We start from the raw sequence: 27,624 nt of genomic DNA on the forward strand, positions 1-27,624 counted from the left end.
AAGTGAAAATCACGTGCATGCTCACTTAGAGGAACAATCTTCTGATCATCTAGAGTGCTGTAATAAAAGTTTCTGCTTTTTAACACTTTAAAAACAGTGTTAAGGAGTCTTTTGCCAACTTTTTGGTATCACTGGCACTAAACCACGGCCCTAAGAACATCTCCAGGGATGGTTACTCCACCACTTCCATGGGCAGCCTTTTCCAATGTCTGACTAGCCTTTCCATGAAAATAAATTTCCTAATATCCAATCTAAACCTCCCCTGTCACCACTTGAGGCCATTTCTTCTCATCTTATCACTTGTTACTTGGTAGAACAGGCCAACACTCTCCATGCTAAAACCTTTTTTCAGATAGCTGTAGAGAGCTATAAGGTCTCCCCTCACCTTCCTTTTCTCCAGTCTAAGCAGGTCAATTTCCCTCAGCTGCTCCTCAAAAGACTTGTTCTCCAGACCCTTCACTAGTTTCATTGTCCTTGTCTGAACTCTCTCTGGCACCTCAAGGTCTTTCTTTTAGTGAGGGGCCCAAAACTGGACACAGTACTAGAGGTGTGGCCTCACCAGTGCTGAGTACAGGGAAAAATTCACTTCCTTAGTCCTGTTGGCCACACTATTCATGATAGTATCCTGACCTGCATTAAACATAGCATTGCCAGCAGGTCAAGGAGGTGATCCTTCCCCTTTATTCAGCACCAGTAAGGCCACACCTGGAGTACTGTGTCCAATTCTGAACTCACTACAAGAGAGACATGTATATACTGGAGAGTCCAATGAAGGTCCACATTAAGAGACTGGAACACGTCGCATGGGAGGGAATGTTGAGAGAGCTGAGATTATTTAGGGTTGTCAAACTCATTTTTGCCAGGGGCCACATCAGCCTCGTGGCTTACTTTGAATGGCTGAATGTAATTTTGGACTGCATAAATGTAACTACTCCTGCATTTATACAGTCCTAAAATTACATTCATTCCTTTGAAGGCAACCACAAGGCTGATGTTGCTCCCAGTGTAAATGAGTTTGACATTCCTGGCCTAAAGAGAAGGCTCAGGAGTGATCTGATTAACATATAAGTACCTGAAGGGAGGGTGCAAAGAGGATGTAAACAGGCTTTTTTCGCTGGTGCCTGGTGGCAAGGACAGTGGCAATGAACACAAACTGAAACACAGAGAGTTCCTTCTGAATGCAAGAAAATACTTTTTTACTGCGAGGGTGACTGAGCACAGGAACAGGTTGCCTAGGAAGGCTGGGGATTCTCTATGTTTAGAGATATTCAAAATCTGTCTAAACACAGTCCCGGGCCACTAGGTGCCCATGCTTGAGCAGGGGAGTTGGACAAGATGACTTTTGGAGACTAGTTCCAATCTCAATCATCCTGTGATTCTGTGATATCTTTTGCTCTTTCATGTGCTGTTTCCCTATCTTTGAAGAGAAGGTAAGTCTTAGGTTATGTGATAAAAAGAGGAGCACAGACAGTCAATGACAGGTGTGGGAACCCTCATAATACCCTGCCCTTAGTTTTCCCAAGACTGAGACAGAAGGGCAATTAGTTCATGAAAAGCTCACCTCTGCAAGTGATGAAGACAGAGGCATGATGGGAGACAATTTCAGTCTTCAGTTGTCCCTCAGAAGAGGAGCACTGGGTGATGGTAGCTCTCTGTGGTTTCCTTTCTCTGCCCAGGAGGTTTTGCTTTGAAGGGATGCCTTGGTCCAACTCCAAATTGTATGTATTTCTGGGGCAAGGAAGAGAGGGAGTATATAAGTATATGCTATGCGGGCTAATAAATCGAACTATGCTTTATCATTCATATTGAGTCGACCTGCGTGTTCCTCCGCCACTCAAGGTCATGACGGGAAAGGGGGTGCACCTGCGGACTCGGGTCATAATTGGCACACCACAATTACAAGCACTATTAGTTTCTGAAATCCTGAGGCAGTCAACAGACCTTGCATATCAAGCTATGATAAAGGTTCCTGAAACCAACAAAGCAGCCAAATAATTTATCCTATTAATCAGGGTCCCAATGAGAATTACATGCAATTTATTGACCATCTTTAAGAGGCCATCAATAAGCAGGCTGAAAACTCAGAAGCCTAGGAAGCACTGGTGTTGAAATTAGCAGTAGAGAATGCTAATGTTTGGTATTAACATGTTATCTGCGAGTTTTAGAAAAATTGCTGAAGTCTGCAAGATGCTTTCCTCATTAACCTGTTTTCTTTGTGGGTATCTGTTTAAGCATGTTGCAGTTTTAGTAGGTCTTTGTCTGTTATATGGTACAGTAACTTCACAGACTGTTAAAGAATTAGAATCCATGGACTCAAAATGTGCATTTTGTGATAATACAGAAGATCACAAGTAATTTAGTTCTTTACTGCGTGAATGTGGTGGCAAAATTTTCTGTGTAGTAGCTGTTACTTTTCTTTCTAGCATGCTAGCTTTATTCCAATATCCAGACTTGCGCAACTCTGTGATAGGCTGTGACTCATCTCGATGTGCTGGATTTGGCTCTTTTGTATGCACACCAAGTAAAGAATCCTGGTTTTGGAATAACAGTTGTAGCACACCAGATGAGACACTAATAAAAGCCTTGCCCAGTTCAGCTTGCTGAAGGAGGCAGTGGGGCAGGTGCCGATTGGGCTCCAGCATGCACTGACCTGTTTTGTCAGGGAGACCCAGCGGTACCTCCACTTGGATGAGCAGTAAACAGTTCTAAGGTACAATGCAAAAATTGAGATATTGTCTTGAATAAGTGTAACTGTGATCTATCTGCATATTTGAACTTGATGTTGTTTTGCATATCTGAGCTCAGTATTTTAATTTGCATATTTATATTTGGTACCAAAAGATTTTTGTTTGGGGAGATAATTACAAAACAGGAACTGGTTCCACTGCTGAAATTCCATCTTGCTCCCCCTTAGGATGCATCCTTACACATTGGAGCAGTTACTTATAATGTTATCCAGTAATTTTGAGACCAGAAAAGAATTTAAATTGTTAAACTCTGCTTTGCATTGGAAACAAAACAAAACAAAAAAACCACACACCTAAATGCTATGATGGATGTGAACTTGGTATTGTATGAGGTTGTATTTAAAAGTTGCTAGAATATTAACTGATTTGGATCTAGGAAAATGTAATAATGGATTGATGCTTAATATACTGGGTTTTGACATCTGTAAATGGTAAAAGGTAAATGGGGCTGAGGAATGTAACGACTGTTGAGCTAAATGGAATTGTCCATAAACTGTATTATGTTTGGAATGAAATGGGAAAACTAAAAAGCAAAATATCCCAGGCCTGTGCTTGAACATAAATTTCAGACCTGTATCAATCTGCAAGATAAACTCAGCACATTGTAACCGAGGAGTTTGCCAGAGCCTAGCACTTTGTACCAGCGATTACGCCACCTGTGTGGCTTTGGCTATATCTAAACTGCAGCGAGAAGAGAAAGGAAAAAAAAAAAACCACAAGGGAAAACCTGGCTGCCTGTTTTTAAAGTGGCAAAAGGGGGGTTTTCTGTCCCCCCACTGCAGCGATGTTGTAATACTGAATGGAGCAATCTGAGGGTGGAAGTTTAAAGGTATCCCTAGCAGATCTGTAGTTCCAATGAAACTGGGAAATTAAACTAAAATTTTTTTAATAGACTTATTCTGTGGTAACTATTTGTAAAACACTTCTTAATAAATTCGGTGTGATAGTTTTTGAGATCGTGGGAAGGAAGGGAAAGAAGGAAAGAAAGAAGGAAAGAGAAAAGGAAGGAAGGAAAGAGAGAAGGAAAGAGAGAAGGAAGGAGAGAAGGAAAGAGAGAAGGAAAGAGAGAAGGAAGGAAGGAAGGAAGGAAGGAAGGAAGGAAGGAAGGAAGGAAGGAAGGAAGGAAGGAAGGAAGGAAGGAAGGAAGGAAGGAAGGAAGGAAGGAAGAAGAGAGAGAAAGAGAGAGAGAGAGAGAGAAAGAGAGAAAGAGAGAAAGAGAGAGAGAAAGAGAGAGAGAAAGAGAGAGAGAAAGAGAGAGAGAAAGAGAGAAAGAGAGAAAGAGAGAAAGAGAGAAAGAGAGAAAGAGAGAAAGAGAGAAAGAGAGAGAGAAAGAAAGAAAGAAAGAAAGAAAGAAAGAAAGAAAGAAAGAAAGAAAGAAAGAAAGAGAGAAAGAGAGAGAGAAAGAGAGAGAGAAAGAAAGAAAGAAAGAAAGAAAGAAAGAAAGAAAGAAAGAGAGAAAGAGAGAGAGAAAGAGAGAGAAAGAAAGAAAGAGAGAGAGAGAGAAAGAGAGAAAGAGAGAGAGAAAGAGAGAGAGAGAGAAAGAGAGAAAGAGAGAAAGAGAGAAAGAGAGAAAGAGAGAAAGAGAGAAAGAGAGAAATAACGTTTTCTGAGAATTCTGTTTAGTTGCATGTTCCACAAGAAGTTGCTTGGATGGTGCAGATCTGCTTGTTGCAAGTGAGAAGTCTCTAAGGAAATTTCAAATGCTGTATTTCCACTAGTATTAACAGCCAATGCTTCGATAAAGCAAATACTGCACTGATAGATCTGAAACAGGACTTCGATCTGGTAAGGGAAAACAATATCCAATAAATATGACAGACAAAATGGAGTTAGAAACTTTGAAGAATAAATGTACTACAACCTTACAAGCTAACTTCATTTAATTGGACTTGCAGTCTATTTATAGCTACAACATAGAAACAACCTATGGCTATTGTGGGACAGTATGATGAGAATGCTATCAGACTGATATACCAACTGTTACTCTGATCAAGAAATGTAGGGAATGAATTTAAGTCTTAATAGGTCATGATCCTTTTGTCATATATGTACCATTTGTGAAATTTAATTCTGATTTTTTTTATTTGTAATCTATGTCCTTGTAAATTGCACTAGCTGGTTTTCTTAACAGCACAGCTTTTGGCATACCTAAGTGCAAACTGCTGAAGAACCTGCAAGTCTTTAACATCAGGTCACAGACCATACTTGTATTTGGTCTGATCCTACATACTTGCACAGTTTTTGTTGGTGGCTCAGGGAAGTCTCATAAAGCTGTAGTGGTCTGGCATGAAGATAACAATTGGCATCATTCTGTAAAAATTATTGAAGGTTCAATCCAATTAGCAGCTTTACATTACTCAGAGCTTTTTAAGGAGGAACATTTGATTTGTGATTCTGAGTACGTAGTGAAGGTCCAACACACGTATCTGATTCCAAACTGTTTTGGGTTTGTTTGTTTAGTTGTTTGTTTGTTTGTTTGTTTAAAAAAAAACAAAAACAAAAAAGGGGCAAGTGACTGCACTACGCCATATGACAGACTGAGCAAATCATTATATGTTTTGAACTTATCAAGCCTGCCCCAAGGGTTCGATATTCCACCTATTCCGGCAGCAGCAGACTGTTCAACCTTAAAATCTTTTAAGGTAGTAATTATGAATTTCCATGTAGTTGCTAATGATTTAGCTTCTTTATCTCCATTGCTGACCTTATCCCACAATTTCTGCCCTGTATCGTCCCAAAGTTCAAGTTTAAAAGCCGCCTCAGTTTCTACCGGGTAGCCGTTAGTTCTACACCAAACTAACAGTCTATGTATGTTACTTTCTTCGTATTTCACCCCTCTCTTAGAGAGGATATGTAAGAGAAGACACCATGGAACAAGTTTAAAAGGCCATCTGACAGACCTTAGGGAAAATCAGTGTCAGGTCAAAGCGCACGATATTGTTACAGGTGAATGCAAAGGTCCTTTCCAGCTAATAACTTGGGGAAAAGGTTATGCTGGTGTCGTTACAGGCCAAGGATCGAAGTGGATTCCCACAAAATGGGTCAAGCCATGTCTGAATAAAGACAACAAAAATTCAACGGATGCAGACAGACAGGAGGGAAATAAGTTTTGAGGACTGTTTCAGATGTAAACTGTGGATCCTAATTCAGTGTTATAGAGGCTCACAGACCTGGTAGTCTGGAAGCCCATTAGCAAGCAGGTGTTGTACTTTCTGTAGAGAATGGTAATTTGAACAAACAGCAGGAGAGCCAAAAGGGTGATATTACACTTAGATAATCAATGCAAAAATGAGGTAAAATTATGGGATGTTCCTACCATAGTATCTACTGTACTCTTTCTCCCTAGTCTAGCAGCTGGTAAAGCTTTAGGAGACATATCAAAGTTAACCTATCGGTCTTTTGAAAAGGCTAATCTAACTTCTGAGATACTAACTCAATTAATAGTAGCTGTTGATTGTATTAGGCATGCTACTCTACAAAATCGCTCTGTTTTAGATTTTTTACTTTTCACACTAGGTCGAAGTTACATACTTGTCTGATCATTCTGAATCTATTCATAGTGTTTTAGACAAACTAAAACAGCACATCAAGAGGATTGTTGTACTAGAATTAGGGTTTGACAAATGGCTTAAAAGCTTGGGAATAGGTGAGTGGTTGTTTGATCTTATTAAGTAAGGATTAACAGCATTATATGGAATTGTAATTATGTTGTTAATCATGTGTTGTATGTTGCAGTGTATTTCAAAGATGATTCAGCTCATTTTAAAAAAGGCCTGGCTGGTTCAAGAACAAAAAGGGGGAATTGTGGGAGATCTGAGGGATTTTGTTGAAGTTAATGTGTGGATGGGTTTCTATTAGATGGAGATGTTTTATTGAACTAGTCAGGCCCAAAGGAATTTCAAGGCCACCTTGGAAAGCTGAAAACAACAGACCTATCAGCAGTGAGACTCAGGCACACGGGCAGCTCATGAACATAGACAATATCCAGTCAATCAGTGCATGCTTGGAGTGTGGGTGAGTGATCAGGAAATAACTGCATATATAAGGAAGCTTGTTTGTGTAATAAATTGGCTTCACTTGAATTCACATTGGATTGTGTGGAGTCCATGATTTTTTACCCTTGCACTGCACTGCTTTTGTCTGTTCCTCTTTCTTCCAAAATGTCCTCCCTGTTTTCCCCCATATCTTCCTTGTCTTTCTTCTTCTCTTCCTCTGTCACTCTGCAATGTGTCTCACATTTTTCAGAGACTCTGTCTCTCATTCAGGCAAGGTGGGGATATTGTCTTACTGTTCAACCCCTTTTCTGTACCATGTGATCACTTGCAACACACAAGTAGGTGACTGCATCCTTAGCTGTCAAATTCTTGATCATCATCACAGAGTAATCATTATTGTCTCTGTTAATCTCAAACTTAACCTTACTGTAACCTTCCTCATAAGAGTTCTGCATCCATGTAGAAATACTGGCTACTAACTTCAGAACATTGCTTGGAGATTGCTGGTACCAGAACATATGGGCAAGAGTGTTATAATTCTGGTAGCAGGAGATGTCCACACTCTCTCCAGCTCTCTAAAGGATTTCTCCTGGTCACTGTGTGATGAGGGTTCTGACTCCAGCACCTGCCTAAGTGAAAGAGAAAAAGAGAAAAGAAACCAAAGTACAGATGATGGCCAAAAAGGGTCCTTTCCCTCACACCAGCCCTGCATGGCTTGAACAAGAGCTGTGCTGCAGATGGATCTGTTGTCTCTCATTAGGTAAAAGAGGAAGTAGGACAATCAGCATGGCCTGTCAGCTGTCCCAGAACAGTACTCACTGTGAGTATAGTGAGAAGAAACTAGAAAGACTGATGCCTCTCCCCTCGCTTTGATTTTTTAATCAAGCTTGGACAGAGAAGAGAGAAGGGAGAGTCCACCTCTTTGGTGTGCCATTTAAAGGAAAGCTAAGTATTCATGTGACTGTAAGTTTTGCTTTAGCTTTTCCACGAGACAGACAGTGTTCTGAACTCCTGAGAAAAAATGTAAGATTGCTTGCAGTCCAGTAAGTTACTGGTTGAATGTTGTACAGTCTGTCATTTCATCATTGTGCATGTCTGGGTGTTGGATCTGTCAGCCATGAACCTGGGAATATTTGCCTTATAAATTATGTTTTGAATTATTCATACCTGTGGATATCACTTGGGCCATCTTTCCAGAAGGGCTTATTCCAGCAAATGTAAATATATATTATTTTATTCTGGAGAGATGCTCTTAATACCCAAAAGATGATAGTTCACAACTCAGAACTTACATTAGACAGAAGCAAAGATGATAGACCAAGACAGCAGAGGCACAAAAATCATGTTTCATCGCATCTTAATTTCTTCAGTTTTCCAGTCAGGGAAGCATATTCCCTGCAGTGTAATCTTTCTAGAAGCAGTAATTCACTTCCTAATTACAAAAAGCAAGGCATCTCTGCCAGCCTTTTTTCCTGAAAACAAAAACTGTGGTTGGATATTAGCCTTATGAACAGTGTGTTATTCCTCTATACAATTCTCTATTATTTCTGAATATGTAAGATTCAAAAAACTTGATTATTGTAGTTGATTCTTTTTTTGCTAGTACTTTGAATGAAATATTTACATCTAGTTTCAGTGATCTTGCTCAGTAATTGCATCTTCCAAATAATAAGCAATATTAATGAGATTTTCTCTTTTTCTTCCCATTTTATTAATATCCCCCTCCCCATATTTACCTGAAGCTCTATAGAGATTCATCTCTTCCCTTGATCTTTATATATTTGTAGAAAAGGCATGTGCTGGCTGTGAGCCTGGCAATATTGTACTTTGAGCCTAAGGTGGGGTTCCTAGGTCATACCAGGATTCAGAGCAGTGTGCATATCAAAAATACAGAAAGATAGCACCCCTTATTTGCTGACCTCTGCTATCCCCCAACAATTCACTGCTACTGCAGTCAGTGCTCAGCAGGTGTAGCTGTACTCGCTGGTTTGGGTGAAGCTCATCCTGTATCAAAACCCTGCTGGAAGGAAACTGTGTCAGAAGAGAAAACCTGGAGATGAAAACTCTGCCAAGCTCTGACATATACTGTGCAGCCTGAGACACATGGGGTGGTGTGACCCAGGGCTTTGGGCAGACATCAATGCTTACCCGGCATGAGTCTATTGCACCATCCAGGAATCCTATACAGATCACATTGCTGGTGATTTGGCTTGGATAAGCTTCTTAGCACTTTTGGTTACTCAGAACTGAAGCTTTCAGTCACTGGAGAACCTTAGAGAAGTTAGCTGCTACGACAGCAGTGAAAATTATGTTTTATCTTGGGACTTAGCACTGTCAGTGAACAGAAGGACCTATAGACCTCGATGTGAGAGCCATCCAGCAAAGCAGGGCAACACTTGACCCTTGACCTTCATAAACAAATGTGAAGCACATTGCTGATTGAGGTATGCAGGCAGGACAGTTTTGGGAACTTGAAGGCAAGACATGCAAAGGCTGCAAAGCAGGAGTGAAATGTACACAGATCTCATCAACCTAGTGGTAGAGCAGAAGTGTGACTAGGTGTCCTGGTTTTGTTAAAAACAATTTCCTCTTTTAGTGAATTTTCCTGTCAGCTACAGTCTTCTTACTAACTGTGCTTTCCTGAAAGCCAGATTCATGTGGTACGTCGTATAAAATTGGGAGATCACGAGGATCTCGTCCCTTTTTGCTTATGGCCAACATTAGGAGAGGATCTCGTGAGTTGTCCCTGCGAACTGAGGCCTAGTGACAGACTGAATCCAGTTCTGACTGGCTGCAGAGTCCAGTCCAGGACTTCGGGTGCCAGCCCTACATCTGCCTGAGCAGTTGCCGGGACTTTCAAGATTGGTTTTGTGTATTTTGTATTATTTCTTCTATTTTTATTGGTAGCATTAGTAAAACATTTTTAATTTTTCCAACTCTCTTCTGTCTGTCATTCTTTCCATCCCAATCGACTGTCCTTAGTGGGAAGCGGGGAGAGAGGGGCTAAGGGGGGAAGGGGGGAAACAGGGGGTTAACGTCTGCCACAGTTTTATTGTTACCCCGCAATCAAACCTCAACAATAGGTCAATGCACCATGCACTTATATGCACAACCACTGCTCAGTGCTTTTCTCCCTTTGAAAAAGGCACTTGGAAATCTCTGTTGCACAGGAGCTGGGCAAAGGCGTGGGTCAAATGTCAGCACTGTAGTCCAACATGGTTATCAGCTTGATCAACACAATGTTGTTAACAAACCTTTTTGAATCCTATCTATGATGGTGAATGATTAATGCGGCACTCCTGTCTAGTTTACTGTCTTCCTTCACATCAATGTTATACTCTCCCATTCTCACTTGTATATGGCTGAAAAGTTATCAGCAGAGAAGAGCAGCAGTTAACCATGGGCAGAAAAACTTGGTGCCACACAGGGACTGGCAGACACTTGGAAAACAGCAAAGGAGTGCTGCCCTAATTAAATTTGTATGTGTCACAGAGCTCCATGAGCTTTATGACTTCATGGAAGATGGAGTCTGAAGAGCCTTTCCAGCTGGGAATTCTGTCCAGTGGATCCCCAAATGCCAATTGTGGTAATGGTGCGAGCATAGACGGATCACTTCAGACAAGTAGAGCAATACCGAAGGAAGCAAGATTAGGTTTCTTATTGCAGACAAACAAGGTATGCCCTAGACATAGGACAAGAAATATCCATAAAGAAAGTCTGTAGGAATGAAAAAGGAAAAAAATAAAAAAAAGGTAATAATGAGCCACATGGACATGCAAATGTACACAGAAAGGCAGATAGGTTGCACAGAAAGGCACATTAGGTTGCACAGAAAAGCACGATGAGAGTGCAGAAATACTGGAAATGTCACATAAAGCAGTGAGACAGAGGATAGTGTTTCTCCTCTGGTTAAAGGTACAGCATGCATTGTCACCTTGGATTCTCTTATTTTGCTAGGTACCATATTCCAAATCTGGTGGCTTTGCAAGACTTGATTAGAATCCAGCTAGATAACCCAATCCATACTTATGATTTCTCACTGCTGACAGGACCCACAGGTTGTTGATGAGTGATACCCAACATTCAGGGACACTGCTAGAGACCTCCATGGTTAGCCAGGAGTGCTGATAAATAATTGAAAGTGGATGGTGAGCACCTACATCAGCTCCCTCAGCAGCCAAAGGAAGCCTTTTCTCTCCTCTCTGTCACCATACAACAGACAACAGAATAACAGGTCAGCAGCCTTTCCTGTAGCTGGCCAACATGATGAGCAGCACTGTGATAAGCATAGAAGATGCCACATCGCAGCTTGCAGTGTTAGGAGTCTGTGAGTGTGCGGATGTCTAGGCAGCAGTCTCAGCTGAGGGGTGTAGACACGCACAGATGTTCCTGAGCTCTTTCTTCTTCCTTCTTTCGGTGCCTATCTGTGGATCTCTCTGCTGTGCACACGCTTGGGCTGCCACGCAGCCCCAACATGCTCCTGTGGTAACTCTTCTCTCCCACCTATGCAGACACGTGCTCACACACAGGAGGAAGCCAGTAGAGTAGAGTAAGTGCACCTCATGCTTTCATGCAGGTGTTCTTCCCTGCTGTTCCCAGACAGCCAGTGGCCTTCTCACAGTTCAAGCTTTCTCTCAGGGCTTTGCCCACCTGCAAAGAGACTCCCCCTTTTCACACATCTCGCTACCTGCGCTGCCACTGTCAGGAGGTGGCCTTTTTCCATGGTTTTCCACTGGTTCCTTGGGGCAATGCTGGTCCATGCAGGTAAGTGAGCTTCCCTTCTGCTTGAACAGGTGCACTGCAGCCAATGCCGCTGCCTCAGCTGTGTGCACGGTTGTTGGCACTGCCTCATTCTCCAAGACTTCCAGGGGGAGGATGTGCAATGAACAAGGTGAGCTTATTCTGAACCTCTTAACTTGGAAAACTCTACGAATCTATGAATTGCTTTTTCTGTCATAGTTTCATACTTCAGTTGAGACTATTTAATTAACTTTTTTTTTTTTTTTTTTTTTAGTATTTCATTAAGGAAGTTTTGGTGGCATTTTTTCTCACCTATGTGTCTCTCTCAGAGAAAGAGGGCATTGTCCCGTAGCTTGCTGACATCCTTATGTCACCCCACCCCATGTCACAATTCAAGGATGTGTTTTCCCGTCCCCTACAACGTTTCACTCCTCACATATCTTCCATTCTCTTTCTAGGTCAGGCCCTTCAGCAATCACCAGACACAATTGTCCGAGAGGGAGACTCTGTGACACTGAACTGTTCCAAAAAGGTTAATGCATTCTCAGCCATGTACTGGTACAAACTGCCCCTGGGGAAGGATGCCACTCTGCAGTTGGTTGTATACTCAGTGGAAGGTGGCATGGCAGAGATTGAGAACGAATACAGAAACCACTTCAAGAGTTATGGGACTAAGGGGAGCCACTTATCTGTGGAGATAGATCATGCCTTTCTCAATGACTCAGGCACCTATTTCTGTGCTGAGGAAGACCCACAGTAACTCCAAAGCTGAAGCAGCATAGCACAAACCCTCCCATGTAAAAAGGGATCTGCCCCCAGCGCACACACAGGCCTATATTGGACAGTACATGATTTTCTCCTCTTGCACCTCCACCAGCTCCCTCAGCACCCTTGGTTGGATCCCACCTGGCCCCATATACTTGTACATGTCTAAGTGGTATAGCACACCGCTAGCCATTTCCCCTTGGATTGCTGGGGCTTCATTCTGCTCCCTGTCCCTGTCTTCTGACTCTGGGGGCTGTGTACCTGGAGAACCACTGGTATAACTATTAAAGACTGAGGCAAAGAAAGCATTTTAAACCTCAGCCTTTCCCTCATCCTCTGTTGATGTGGGTGGAGATTCTCCTTTGCCCTCCCTTTTTTGTTCCCTTTTACAGCAGTAGCCAGATTCAGCTCTAGTTGGGCTTTGGCCCTTCTAATTTTCTCTCTGCATAACTTCACGGCATCCTTGTAGTCTTCCTGAGTTGCTTACCTCTTCTTCCAAAGGTTATAAATTCTCCTTTTATTCCTAAGTTCTAGCCAAAGCTCTCTGTTCAACCAGGCTGTCTTCTTCCCCGCCAGCTTGTCTTTCAGCACGTGGAGACAGCCTGCTCCTATGCCGCTAAGATTTCCTTCTTGAAGAGCAATCAGCCTTCCTAGAGTCCCTTGCCCTTCAGGACTGCTTCCCAAGGGACTCTGCCAACCAACCTCCAAAACAGGTCAAAGTCTGCCCTTTGGAAGTTCAAGGCAGCAGTTCTGCTGACTGCCCTCCTTACTTCTCCAAGAACAGAAAACCTGATCATTTCATGATTGGTATGCCCAAGGTGACCTCCAACCATCACATTGCCCACAAGTCCTTCTCTGTTGGCAAACAGGTCCAGTGGGGCACCTTCCCTAGTCGGCTCACTGAACAGCTGCGTCAGGAAGTTGTCTTCCATACAGTCCAGAAGCCTCCTAGACTGTTTCCTCTCTGCTGCGTTGTATTTCTAGCAGACATATGGTAGGTTGAAGTCCCCACAAGAACAAGGGTTAGTGACCGCGAGACTACTTCTATCTGCCTGCAGAATATTTAATCTGCCTTTTAATCCCAGTTGCGTGGTCTGTAACAGACTCCCACTAGGATATCTGCCTTGTTGTCCTTCCCCCTGATTCTTATCCATAAACACTCAACCTTATTGTCACCCTCATGAAACTCTAGACAACCAAAACACTCCCTAACATACAGGTCTATCTCACCTCCTCCCTTGCTTATCCCTTCTGAAGAGTTTATAGCCATCCAATGCAACACTCAAGCTGTGCGAGTCATCCCACCATGTTTCTGTGATGGCAAGTACATTGTAGTTTTTCTGCTGTACAATGGCTTCCAGCTCCTCCTGTTTGTTGCCCATGCTGCCCACATTCTCTGGTTTCTAACACATCAATAACCCTTTTGTCTTTGCTACCACATGGTTCTCTATCCCCTGCCTCAATAGGGATGGTAGACTGAAGGGCCTCGCTAGCCCCTTGTCCCTCAAACTCAGTGCTTTGTTTCATTTCTCTGCAATCTACAGACTGCTTCTCACTCTCCTCATCTACTCTCTTTCTCTCTGTCCGCTTCCCCTTTCTTCTCTGTCTTCTCTCACATCTGTCCGTGTCCCATTTCCTTCATTCTCTTCCATTTCTTCTCCCTTTCAGCCTGTTACACTACATCATGGGTAAGTAGGCTGTGGAATAGTTCCCACAGCCCTCTCCTTCTCCACCAGCTGGAAAGCCAAGGCTTACCTGGAGGTGAGTCTGGCAAGGGTTTGTGGGATGGAGCACTCCTGCCTGTGCTTGTGTGTCTATGGGCTTTGAGGGGATTTCTCATGCTGTGGTTTCCAAGAGCACAGGTCACCCAGGGCTCAGCACAGTACCTTTCTCAAGACACTGCGAGTTCTGGAACACCGTCAGGACCATGCTACTGAGCACTTCCCTGTACATGTTGGTCTCTTGGCCCCACTGGTCTCCAGGGAATGGTCACGCTTCTGTGTGCAGCAGTCCCCAAATTGCAACGCTAACCTGAACGCTCTGATGTACGCGACATATCCCAATTCTCATTGGTATCCGGGGACAGAGCACTGTCCTGCAGGCGAGGAACACCAAGCCACACAAGATATGGCTATCACTTGCTGAGACTTTCTTCCTCCCCTCCTGCCAGCCTTCCTTTCCCATCTTCCTTTCTGCCTTTGTTCTTTCCTAGCTTCATGCCTTCCATCTCTCCTGTCTTCTTTCTTGCTCCCTTTCTGGTATGCCTTCCTGCTTCGCTCCTGGCTATAAGTCCTAATTTTTGCAACTTTACTGCCTTTCCTCCTCACTTTCCACTTTCCTCTATCCTGACTTTCTTTCCTTCCCTGTCACCATCCATTATTTCAACTTCTTTCCTTTCCCTCCCCTCCTTCCATTCCTCTTTTTCACTGCCACTGCCTGCCCTTCTCTCCCACCCTCCTTCTTCCCTGTATTTACAGCCTTCCTGACCTCCTTTTGTCCATCCTTCACAGGACCCCTGGATGTGATGAGGACAATGTGGACAATGTTTCTCAAGCACAGACAGCGGAAGGAGAAGCAAGCAGTCTGTTGTTGTCTGTCCTTGCAAGCCCAGGCCACGGCCGTAGCTCCAGAGAGTGCATGCTGCTGTGTGCATGAGTCAACAAGCCCTGACGGTACATCAGTGCTTCTGCGGTGCTGCAGGCAATGGTCCCAGAGCACTGCCAGTATCAGGAGCACTTCTAAGTGTGTGCTAGTGCTAGGGTCTCACCAGTACCCTGAGGCTTTGCCTCCATCTCCACCAGTAAGACCTTCCTTCAGGAATCCCAGGCTCCTGAGACTAGACAAAAAGTCTGGAACAAGCAAGACATCCTCAGTGGAGGAGGACCAGGTTAATTAGCACTTAAGCAAACTGGAGCTACAGTACCTGGAGCCTGATGGGTTGCATCCATGACAGCTGAAGGAGCTTGCTGGTGTGATTGAGAAGCCACTCTTGATTGTCATTGAGCGGTCGTGGGGAAAGGAAAGCTACCTGAGGACTGGGAGAGAGAAATTATCACTCCTATCTTTAAGAAGGTGAAGAAGGAAGACCTGGAGAACTATGGGCCAGTCACCCTTACCTCAGTCCCTGGCAAGGTGGTGGAACCTATCCTCCTGGAAAGCATTTTCAAACACATGAGGGACAAGAAGGTGTTTTGGAGTAGTCAGCAAGTAGTTATGAAGGAGAAATCACGCCTAACCAACCTCTTTGCCTCCTACAATGATGTGATCAGCTTTGTGGGCAAAGGGAGAGCAGAGGATCTGGTTTACCTCTACTTTTATAGAGCCATTGATGCTGTCTCCCGTAACATCCTGTTGTGGATGAGTGATTTAGGCTCCTGCTTGCTGCAGAGCAGTGTTTAGATCACTTTAAGAAAAGTGTGGCTTAACGGAGTTGGATAGCACAGCTCATTCTATTACTTACTGCATGGAGGAAATAAGCCAAGCAGAAGTGGGCGAGAGTTGTTTTAGAGTGATAAACATACGGGGACAGGAAATGTAAAAGGGAAGAGGGAGGCCCTCCCATTGAGTCACGAGGTTCAGAATGGACTCCTTTGCTTTCTAAACTCCTTCTTAGAGAGAAGCCTAGGTGAGGCTGGATCGAAACTTAGTCTCAGACTGGGTCGATGCTACATGTCTAAGAGGCATAGAGGGTGTCACAGAGGCACTCCAAAAGTCAATTTAGACAGGTGATAAGCTCGTTATTCTAGACACAGAAAATGGCCAGCGTGGTTGAGAATGTCAGCAGAATTCTAATTTGCTGGGGGGAGGCCGGGAGTGAGCGAGGGAAGAAGAAAACCTTGGTAGTGAAGAAATCAGGGAGAACACGAAGGTTCTGTAGAGTTGGAGGCTGATGTTTAAAGCAGAATGTAAGAACGAACATGGAAGATATTCACTGAAACCACTAGAATAGTAGTCTCCAAACATTTCTGATCAGTAACATATTTCAAGTGTGTGTATATTTAATAAGTGATAACTATATAGATATAATACTGAAGTTCTAATGTTTTCTTCCCACAACCCGGTGTACTCTCTTGCACACTTTGGAGACCACTGCACTGGAACACTGTGAACCAGGAGCCTGTTGATTACAGATACCAAAGAGCAAAGGATCCAAAACCCATCCTCAGACACTCTCCTGGCCTCCCGCAACAGGGGATTTATCGTTCTTATGTCAGATGGGGCGTGTTTCAACAAGCTCTTCCCAGACAGGATGGACTTGTGGAGAGAAAATCAACAGTCCCTCCACCGCACAGCTCTGTGAGATGTACAAGGACTAGCGTGAGAAATTCCTCCACTTCATGCTCCTGGGAAACCTTCTCTCTGCCAGCCCATGCTCACGCCAGGTTTCCCTTTCCCAGGATCTTGCATCAGCCCGGACAAATGTATTTACTTTATCTCAGTTCAGTGGCCATAGAATCATAGAATCATTTTGGTTGGAAGAGACCCTCAGAATCATCAAGTTCCAACAGTTAGCCTATCTCTGGCACTAAACCATGTCCCTAAGAAACTCATCTACGCGTCTTTTACACACCTCCGGGGATGGTGACTCAACCACTACCCTGGGCAGCCTGTTCCAAGGCCTGAAAACTCTTTCTGTGAATAAATTTTACCTAATGTCCAATGTAAGCCTCCCCTGGTGCAACTTGAGGCCATTGCCTCTCATCCTATCACTTGTTACTTGGGAGAAGAGACCAACACCCTCCATGCAACAACCTCCTTTCAGGTAGCTGTAGAGAGCGATAAGGTCACCCCTCAGCCTCCTTTTCTCCAGGCTAAACAGCCCCATTTCCCTCAGCTGCTCCTCGTAAGACTTGTTCTCCAGACCCTTCACCAGCTTCATTGTCCTTCTCTGAACTCTCTCCTCATTGTCTTGCCCGTAGTGAGGGGCTCAAGATTGAAAACAGTATTCTAGGTACAGCCTCACTAGCGCTGAGTACAGGGCGATGATCACTTCCGTACTCCTGGCCACACTATTCTTGATGCACGTAAGGATGCTGTTGGCTTTTTTGGCCACCTGGGCACACTGCTGTCTCATATTCAGCCGGCTGTCAACTGACACCCCCAGATTCTTTTCCACTAGGCAGCTTTCCAGCCACTCTTCCCCAAACCTGTAGCGTTGCGTGGCGTTGTTGTGACCCAAGTGCAGGGCCCGGCACTTGGCCTTGTTGCACCTCATAAAATTGGCCTCACCCCATTGGCACACCACCCCTGGGTTTGTCTCTGCTCTGCCTGGTTTTCTCCCCTTGCCCCTTCAAACCTAGTTTTAAGCTCTTTCAATGAGCCCTGCTAGCTCCTGTCTGAGGATCCTTTCCCCGCTTTGAGACAGGTTCCTCCCATTTGTTGCTAGCAGGCCAGGTGTCATGTAAACCGACCCATGATCAAAAAACCAAAATTCTGCTGGGGACACCAGTTCCACAGCCAGGTATTGATCTGCCTGGGTCTTCCTCTATCATCCCTCATCACACCCTGCAACTAGGGGAGCAGAGGAGAACACTGCTTGTGCTCTTGATCCCCTAACCAGTCGTCCCAAGGCCCTGAAGTCCCGCTTGATTGCCTTCGGATTTCCCATTGCAGTCTCATTGCTGCCCACCTGAAAAAGTAGTAGTGGAAAATAATCTGAGGGCCTTACCAGGCCAGGAAGTTTTCTCTTCATGTCTTTAACCCTGGCCCCAGGGAGGCACCAGACTTCTCTAAGAAGTGGGTCCGGTCTGCATATCGAGCCTTCTGTTCCCTTCCCATGACAATGACCCATCTTTTTTTCCTTTATAGCAGCTGTTTTGATCGAGGGTGCAGATCGACTTGTCCTCTGCGGCACCCTCGACTTAGTTGAACCATCTTCCTCAATATTGTTGTTCGGTTGCACTTGCAGAGCCTCACGACTGTTGTGCAAGGGAATCTGGGAAGGTGGAGTAGTCACAGTGGAGACCCTCCTCCTTCTGCGTCGGGCAGGAACATGCTGCCATTGCCCCCTATCCCTTGAGTCACTAAGTTCCACCATGCGGAGAGTAGTGAGCCCTCTATACAATGCACCCTGTCTACCCACTGGGCCTATCCCAGGGAAGGTAGGGTGCAACTCCCAGTGGTCTTTCACTCTGCCTGATATTCCTCAACCTACTCACCTCTCCCTGGAGCTTTGTCACTCAGCGGAGGAGTCCCTCTACGTGGGCACATTGCCCATGGCTGTGTTCACTGATGCCATCCAGTATCGGCGTAGGAGCGGGGCGCACCCTGCAGCCTGACGCCTGGGTGACAGCGTCTTCCCACCAGATCTTGGTCTGGACAGCGGCATCACTTGTGTTGGAGGCCAACCTTACGGAAGACATGGCTTTCTGCCAGGTGGATACAATTACTCCCTGGCTGAGCTTCTCCGCCCTTCCTGCACGCCCTTCCATGCAAACTGCCACACAAGCTGCTATGTCCCGCTCTGTTTGCCACACTCCAGTTGCTAGCGCTCCCTAGGCTGTTTTTTATAGGCATGGTCACTGTGGCCCTGGCAATGCCCAGGCCTTATCAGTAACTCTCACGAGAGTTGGCGGTTCCTGGCACTTGCCTCGGCGTTCCCCTGCTTCGGGAAAATCCTCCTTGTGCTGAGATCTGCTGCTTTGCTGCAGACCACGTTGGCTCCAGAGCAGCTCCCCTCCGCAACTGAATGTCAATCATCCCTCCAGAGTTGTGGGATTTGATCTGCTGAGTTTGAGTTGGCTGTGTCGTAGCTGAACTCCTAAACGGTATCTGAATATGTGTTTTGTAATGTTGTTGGAGTGCTGAATAATTTTAGACAAACCCCATTTCTAGTTGGTTCTCTGATAAAGAGTTCTGGTTAGAATAAAGTCTCTTTGGAGCTTATTGTCTGTCTAAATTGACTTTTGGGGTACCTCCATGACAGAGGGTAAAGGGAAAACAGGTAAGGGATTACATGTGTTCATGGCCAGAGGATTACATGTGCACACCCAATTACTTTTCTCATTTGGCTAGGATGTCAAAATTTCACCATGCTGCATCTCAGCCCCCTGCAGGTTGCTCCGAAGTCTGGATCCTAGGTCTCTTGAAGTAATCCTTCAGGTATCAAAGTTCGTAGAAATAAACCATTTACTAGAATAGTACAGCAGCAGTGTCAGCTCGAGCATTTGTGCCTTCACAGAGGAGCTGAGCTGAGCATAGAAGTCCCTGGGAAATTACACCCTTACAGACCATTTCCCACCCCTCACACGATGATTCAGTCCAATAGTAATATTCGAGTCTGGGGTCCTCTTGCTTCTCATTGGATTCTTTGACTGCACTGAGACAGGTCGTTGTTTTGTTTAGCTGCAGACATTGTTGATGGTCCATAGCTGCTTCATGCTGGCCTTGAAGGTGTTATTTTGTCTGAAAGAATCCTGTTTTGCTCAGCAGAGTGCAAAACAGGCATTATCTTGTGGGTGGTGTTGATGGTTTGTAGCTACTTTGTTGTCACTTAGGTAGATACAAGGTTGGTGAACATGAGAGGAGCTTTACGACATACAGTTTAAGATTTCACCAAGTTCAGCTAACTAAGGAACTAAGCAGACAGTATATTAAAAATGACGTGACCTTATAATTCTAAGTGATTCACTCTATTTAAAACACATTTACTTAGGCTAAATGACTAATAGAAAACTCGAACTGGGCTCATCCAGTGATCTGTGAGAAGTAGAAGATCATCGCCATACAGACACCCTTGTTTGGCAAAGAGAGCTCAAAGTAGGCTCAACCAGGCTGCCACAGGTATGGAATTAAGTGGTTGGCTAGCAGTCAAATTGCATACAGTGAGAAAGGTATGCACGAGACTCATCTGCACTCACAACTTACTGTTGTTCAGTGTGCCGTTCTGCTTCCGTGTGTGTTTCCTAAAAGGGAGTTCTTGACCTGGCTACAGCTCAGACCCTTACTTCCTCTAGTGCCTGTAGCAAACTGTGGCTGATTTGGTTGGGCGGACAGGGGTCAAGTGCGTCCATCTTACATCCTCACAGAGAAGCAGGCAAATTATTGGTTACGTAAGTGACAGTGCAGTGGATTAAAAACTGACTTCACATCCAGTGCCAGAGGCTTGCAAGCGGTGGCAGATGGTCCAGCTGGAAGTCAGTCTGTGGTGGTTTACACCAGGGGTTGATACTGAGTTCAATACTGTTCAACACCTTCATTAATGGCCTATAGGATGGACGGAATATGCCTTCAGCAAGTTCACAGAGGATACAGAACTGAGGGGCGTGGCTGATACACCCGATGGTTTTGCCAGCATGCAGAGAGACCTCAACCAGGCTGGGGAACTGGGCTGAGAGGGGTCTCTCAGTGTTCCATGAGGGGAAGGGCAGGGTCCTGCATCTGGGGAATTTTCATGAGTATGTAATACTTTAGAGCATTTAACCAAGTTTGCGGCTGCTGGAAATTTGCACACATCTTGGGTGGAATTATCCCCCGTGTGCCCAGCACTGAATAAACATACCTTCTTTATAACCCCACAGGTTGTAAGTGATTTCCGCACCTCACCAGAACAATGGGACACAAAACTATGATCTGATTCTGTTCGTATATGGTGCCTATCTCAATGAGTCAGGCACCTGTCACTCTCTTAAGAGCTATCTCAGTGACAAAACATCTGAGAGTGTCAGGCACAAACCTCTCTGTCAGCAAACAGCACTTGTTCCTTCCTCCTTCCTCCTCTCCTCTCCTCTCCTCTCCTCTCCTCTCCTCTCCTCTCCTCTCCTCTCCTCTCCTCTCCTCTCCTCTCCTCTCCTCTCCTCTCCTCTCCTCTCCTCTCCTCTCCTCTCCTCTCCTCTCCTCTCCTCTCCTCTCCTCTCCTCTCCTCTCCTCTCCTCTTTCTCGTGTCAGATTTCTTTGAAAATTCTCCCCATTCCCCATTTCACCTATTCTCTGCTTTTTCTATACTTTTCTTTTACTCAAATTCTCTACTTTTTTTTTTTTCTTTTTTTTTAAACACAGCTCCACAGCCCATTGGTAACTGCGGCAGCAATTTCATGGACTTCCAATTCCTGTGTGAGCTGGGGTTAGGAGAACTTCAAGCCAGGTACAGGCAGCAGCTCCAGTGGCACAGGCACATGAACAGAGCAAGCTCTAGCAAGAGATTGTTTCATTCCGCAAGTAGAGTTTTCACCTGATAAACAGAAAAGATGTTTTGCTCCAGAGATGGCTCCCTGTAACTGACTGAAAGACTCCTGAAAATGAACCTGCAAAATCTTCCAAGATGGTGCTAGTTGAGAGGCACTATAAATAGTAAATATTTTTCCCAGCATGATATTCTCTGCCTCTTTTCTCCATACCATAGCCTATGGAAGTACCCAGAGAAACGTTGCACAGAGAAGAGGTGCCTGAAAGTCTTTATTATTTTTTTTGTTAATCATTTTTGTCTCTCCAGTCCCAAAACAGAAGGAAATGATGAGACAAACCAGGATGCATAGAACAAGAGAGTCTCAGTTTGCAGCCACAGTTGCTTCGATCCAGGAGACATAATTGCAAACCTTAGTGTAAACCCCAGGATAGCCTCTCTGCGCACATCCAATACCCCAAGAAACAATGCCCTGGAGCTGCCCGTCGCAGACTACTGGACCTCCGGAATCTCCCTGTGGAGATAAAAGATACGGTTATTCAGCAAATGGTATCAGCATGAGTGATGAGCCAGAGATCCCAGAAATCATGGGCATTCAACGAGTTCCACTGGGCTTTTTCCACACAGAAGTTCTAGAAAGGTCATTTCTGATTATGGCTCTACCCCTGATACTACTGTGCCTTACTTTAGCTCCAAGGGCACCGCAGCTAAGGATGAGTAAGCTGCCAGATTTTGACATATGCAGTCTTTGGCAGATGCTTAGGATATGTGTGCCTTAAACATTATTCTGCCAAATATGTCCTTGGAGTTAGGCACATGTAAAGGCAGAGCAATTGTGAAGTGTGTTCATTTTCCAGACTGCCCCGATCTTGACATACTGGTCATTTCATTTTTGGTGAGTCCAAAACTAAGGTTTGCGACCCAGGCTCTAAAGTCACTGTGATTACTATTGCCTCTCTGGTGCGGCACTCCCCCGTGTTCAACAACCTGAGGTGCAGGAGGCGGCATAGTCTGCCTGTGGAGATTTAGTGCAGACTATCGTCTCAAAAAAGGGAAAATCACTAATTGAGTGGGAAAAAATCCAGCCTCACTCAATAAGCAACTTGCACCCTAAGTTTCTGCTGTTGTTCAGGAAATCACCACATTCAGACATGCCAGCGCAGTGAGGATAACGTATTCCCTTAATATGATGGCCTCTTCTACCAGCAAAAGGCGGGAGAGAAACACATGGGAAAGGAGAGGTCGGAGTTTCACCTGGCAGGAATCTTTTCCTCCCTCCAGGAATCCTACACATATCATGTTGCTGGTAATTTCCCCAGGGTAGGCTTGGTTGCACTGGCTTGAGGTGAGTACAGGAGCATCCAGGCACTGCAAGTCATCTGGATACTGAGCTATGAGAAAATAGAGAGAGATGGTTGATGACATCTCTGAGCCCATTTCAGAGCCCAGAGAAGGTCTTTCTTAGCAGAAAAGTAATCACTGAACATCCTATTTTAGCCCTCGTCATTTTTCCTCTGGAGAGTTATTGCAGCATGGATTTCTTTTCTTTAGATGGAACAGATTCTATCCATGGGTCCACCATTTTACACTGCAGCCACATTTATTTTTCTGATACCTGGAAAATCATCAGCTGGCAAGTGTGGAGCTAAAAGCTTTTCTTGTAGCATGTATGTTGGAGGAAACCTGGGCCTCAGGAAAACCAACTGCTCCTCTGGTGCAGGTTTAGTTGTCACCAGTGGATGAGACATGAGTCACTGTCCACACCTCTGACCATTGGTGTAGGAGAAGGGAGCTCTCTTGTAGGCATTTGAGATTGACAGTCACAGATTTTGATCTTGTTCTCAGAGAACTGACAACTCTATGGACATCCGTTAAATTGCTAATGCTTGGCACTGCACAGCTGGTGGCACCAGGCCACAAAATTGATGGCAGTGTGAACATCCTGGTGACTGAAGTGATTCCATGTCTGCAACACAGAACAAGAGCAAGTACCTTATAAAGGCTTGCCTTTGAAGCACTTAGATGGTTACCATCCTACAGACACTGATCCCTCAAAAAGGCCTGTCCCACAGCACTTCTCTGTGCTTTACCCTATACTACTTGGACTTAATGGTGACATCTTAGAGCGTCTCCCAGGCCCTCATGATGTTGAACGTTCCCACAGAGTACTCACTGCCATAGCTGAGCAGGTTGCCCCAGCCAGAGATCAGGCATGTGGTGCCTGCGGCCACACAGCTGGTTGGCAGAGCAACTGTTTGGACAGCTCGGCTGAGCTGGGCTGATTTGGCGAGCTTGATGAGCATAATGTCGTTGTCCAGTGTTATGGAGCTGTAATTAGGGTGGCGGATGATTTTAGCTGCGTTAATGAACTGCTCTGTCGATTCTGTGAGTGCCAGGTTCTGTTTCCCAAGTTGCACTTGGATGCGACTGGAAAAGAGCAGGAATGGCATACACTTTACTGCTTCCGACAGGCAACGAGAAACCTCCCTGTCACCGTACGCACTCACTTCAACATCACTATTGGCGTAGCTGTTTTAATTCAGGTTATCCTTCTTGTCCTGCAATAAGTCCTGGGGGCCGACACTGAAATCTTACCCACTCCCAGTAGAGGTGGTGAATTTCTGCAGGTTTATTTTGTTGAGCTGGGACAAGTTAAATATATAACAGTACTTTGTACAAACATTCTGGAAAAAGGCAAACTGCTGTCACCCTCGCCTCATTCCTCTTCCTGTTCTCCAGTGGCTAAGTCTTACCAAGACTGATGCAATTATAAGAAATCACAGCCCATAACCTGCTGCTAGATTATCGCATTGTCATTTCAGAAAGTGCTCTGCTTTCAGAGAAACATCTGCAGAAGTGAAAAACCCCTTATGATGCCTTCTGCCAGCTTCCTGAATGAGCCACGCATGCCTTGGTTGCCTTCTCTCAGAAGGGAGTCACATATTTGGCTCTCACAGATCAGAATTCCTGCTAGAAGTGAACTGGAAGAAAGAAGTAAGTTATGGAAGAAAATATTCTTTTTCCACTCACCTCTTGTAGCAGTGAGCAGCTGAAACAACCCATTGACTGCTGATGAGGGAGCCTCCACAGAAGTGATAGCCAGAATTCAGGGACACCTGATAGGGGACAGAGTTCGCTGCACAGGTGTAGCCTCCGACGATCTTGTCATCATCATCGTCAGTGTTGACGGGAAAGGCAACTGAGAGATAAGGAGTGATGTATGTCAACATCTGGCGTAAGGAATCTTGTGCGCCTGCGACTGCTTGAGGCATCTCACCTGCAGGCTCTACTTCTGTAAAAACTCATGGGAGCAGTGGTGGGCAAGTGTAATGGACATTCATTTGCTGCTCCCGAAAATAAGGTGATCAGGCTTAGGTTGGCATCTCACGTATCTGCATCTAAAGCACTGACTGTTAGTCTCAGAGTGAACACAAGGACATAGAAAAGGTGATCTTGTTGGAACAGATCAAAGATATGTCTGTCCCACCATCCTGTTTGCAGAAGTGGTCAACGGTGGACTGAGTGTAAGTACAAAAAACAAGTTTGCAGTGATATTTCCTTGAACCACTTGCCCATAGTCCAAAAATTCACAGCAGCTTTAGGACTTCCTAAGCCAGAGGAATTATCTTTGTGCTTCATAGTCCTTAAGAGAGAGACAGTCTTTTTCTGAAGCTACGGACATGTTTCACTACTCCCGGGTCAAGAACCCCTACGAAGGTATTCGTTCCACATTTTGTGACAGAAGCAAGTATGAACAGACAGCAGCCAAAAGAAGTTACAGTGCTATGCCTTAAAACTTTTGCAAACTGAAAATGGACTTCACTTTCCCACAACAGACTACCTTGCAAATATCCTCAGAAAATGAGTTTCCTTATAAATTACAAGGGCAGAAGTAAAGAATGTACTCACCAGCCACACCAACAAAGGCGACAAACAGTATGTACTTCATGATCTTGACACAGCCTCAGACTCAGACTGGTGGACTGGAAGTGTGAGCTGCTAGAAATACATTTTTAGAAATGGCCTTATCTCTAGCCCAAGGTTTTCTCCAGACAAGAAGTACAGAGTGGGAAAATTTAAAGATGCAAATGTGGGCACTACAGGCACTGGTAGAAATAAAAATAACATATCAGTTAATCATAAACTTTTCCTAAGATAGAGAGGTATTTTAAATTATTTCAGAGGGCAACCTTCAATTTAAAAATACATTTGGCCTTTGGAAGATGTGTAGTTATTTCCTTGTCTTGTTCTTACATGCAGCACCTGTTGATAGCAACAAAAAAAAAAAAAAAAAAGAAAAAAAAAAAGAAAAACAAACAAAGAAAAAAAAAAAACCACAAAAATATCTCTCAATGATGAGTTTGTTAAGTCCGTTCTAACAAATTCATTTTCTTGAGTTAATACACTTGTTTGTAGGAAAAATGTGCACAGATATTAATTCAAAGCCCAAAACAAGTACTACAGCTCCTTGGAGGAGTCCCTGGCCAGGGCTCGCAAATAATTGGTCAAGAAATGGAGTAGAAAGTTTATTTAGATTAGGTGAGAGAAATTAGAATTTGAAATTAGAATCAACGATACACTGAAATTCTTCTGTGGCAAAAATGAGAATTTCATTTTCTTGAGTCCTGGAGGACTGGTGCACACAGAGGTACTGTCCAGATAGAAATTTACCTTCATGCTTAAGGACAAGTCCAAGGCCAGGACTTCTAGCTGGCTCTCTGATAAAGAGATGGAACAATCTCTCTGTTCCCAGTGAAACAATGCTAAAAATGAGTTTTCTTACGGTCAGATGGAATTCCAGTTTAGGTATTTTAATTTGTGCCAATTGCCTCTTGTTCTGCTTCATGCTGGCCTTGAAGGTGTTATTTTGTCTGAAAGAGTCCTCTTTTGCCCAGCAGAGTGCAAAACAGGCATTATCTTGTGGGCGGTGTTGAAGGTTTGTAGCTGCTTTGTTTTCACTTAGGTAGATACAAGGTTGGTGAACATGAGAGGAGCTTTACGACGTACAGTTTAAGATTTCATCAAGTTCAGCTAACTAAGGAACTAAGCAGACAGTATATTAAAAATGGTGTGACCTTATAATTCTAAGTGATTCACTCTATCTAAAACACATTTACTTAGGCTAAATGACTAATATAAAACTTGAACTGGGGTCATCCAGTGATCTGTGAGAAGTAGAAGAAGGGAAGCAGGGGTTAGTAAGGGAAGAAGAAAGCCTTGGTAGTGAAGAAATCAGGGAGAACATGAAGGTTCTGTAGAGTTGGAGGCTGATGTTTAAAGCAGAATGTAAGAACGAACATGGAAGATACTCACTGAAACCACTAGAATAGTAGTCTCCAAACATTTCTGATCAGTAACATATTTCAAGTGTGTGTATATTTAATAAGTGATAACTATATAGATATAATACTGAAGTTCTAATGTTTTCTTCCCACAACCCGGTGTACTCTCTTGCACACTTTGGAGACCACTGCACTGGAACACTGTGAACCAGGAGCCTGTTGATTACAGATGCCAAAGAGCAAAGGATGCAAAACCCATCCTCAGACACTCTCCTGGCCTCCCGCAACAGGGGATTTATCGTTCTTATGTCAGATGGGGCGTGTTTCAACAAGCTCTTCCCAGACAGGATGGACTTGTGGAGAGAAAATCAACAGTCCCTCCACCGCACAGCTCTGTGAGATGTACAAGGACTAGCGTGAGAAATTCCTCCACTTCATGCTCCTGGGAAACCTTCTCTCTGCCAGCCCATGCTCACGCCAGATTTCCCTTTCCCAGGATCTTGCATCAGCCTGGACAAATGTATTTACTTTATCTCAGTTCAGTGGCCATAGAATCATAGAATCATTTTGGTTGGAAGAGACCCTCAGAATCATCAAGTTCCAACAGTTAGCCTATCTCTGGCACTAAACCATGTCCCTAAGAAACTCATCTACGCGTCTTTTACACACCTCCGGGGATGGTGACTCAACCACTACCCTGGGCAGCCTGTTCCAAGGCCTGAAAACTCTTTCTGTGAATAAATTTTACCTAATGTCCAATGTAAGCCTCCGCTGGTGCAACTTGAGGCCGTTGCCTCTCATCCTATCACTTGTTACTTGGGAGAAGAGACCAACACCCTCCATGCAACAACCTCCTTTCAGGTAGTTGTAGAGAGCGATAAGGTCACCCCTCAGCCTCCTTTTCTCCAGGCTAAACAGCCCCATTTCCCTCAGCTGCTCCTCGTAAGACTTTTTCTCCAGACCCTTCACCAGCT

The 27,624-nt window shown here is 44.5% G+C and overlaps 1 protein-coding gene and 1 gene segment (V, D, J or C); both read right to left on the reverse strand.

Annotated features, from left to right (window-relative positions):
• The window catches only part of LOC136107982 (T-cell receptor beta-2 chain C region-like), a 69,022-nt gene that overhangs the window by 13,558 nt on the left and 27,840 nt on the right, over positions 1–27,624 (reverse strand).
• Positions 21,733–24,598, reverse strand: LOC136108009 (trypsin-like). Its single transcript, XM_065849456.2, has 4 exons — positions 24,399–24,598; positions 23,542–23,795; positions 22,623–22,759; positions 21,733–21,882 (listed from the first exon to the last, which is right to left on the reverse strand). Exons 1-4 carry the CDS (start codon positions 24,596–24,598, stop codon positions 21,733–21,735), a joined length of 741 nt encoding a protein of 246 aa, XP_065705528.2.

This window comes from Patagioenas fasciata, chromosome 1 (assembly GCF_037038585.1).
Source record: "Patagioenas fasciata isolate bPatFas1 chromosome 1, bPatFas1.hap1, whole genome shotgun sequence".
NCBI lineage: Eukaryota > Metazoa > Chordata > Aves > Columbiformes > Columbidae > Patagioenas > Patagioenas fasciata.

Coding starts and splice junctions, on each gene's coding strand:
- LOC136108009 (XM_065849456.2), bottom strand. CDS start 24,598: ATGTTGACATACATCACTCCTTATCTCTCAGTTGCCTTTCCCGTCAAC. Junction 23,796..24,398: donor GCTGCTCACTGCTACAAGAG/GTGAGTGGAAAA, acceptor GCTCTTTTCCAG/TCGCATCCAAGTGCAACTTG. Junction 22,760..23,541: donor CAACCTGCTCAGCTATGGCA/GTGAGTACTCTG, acceptor ATTTTCTCATAG/CTCAGTATCCAGATGACTTG.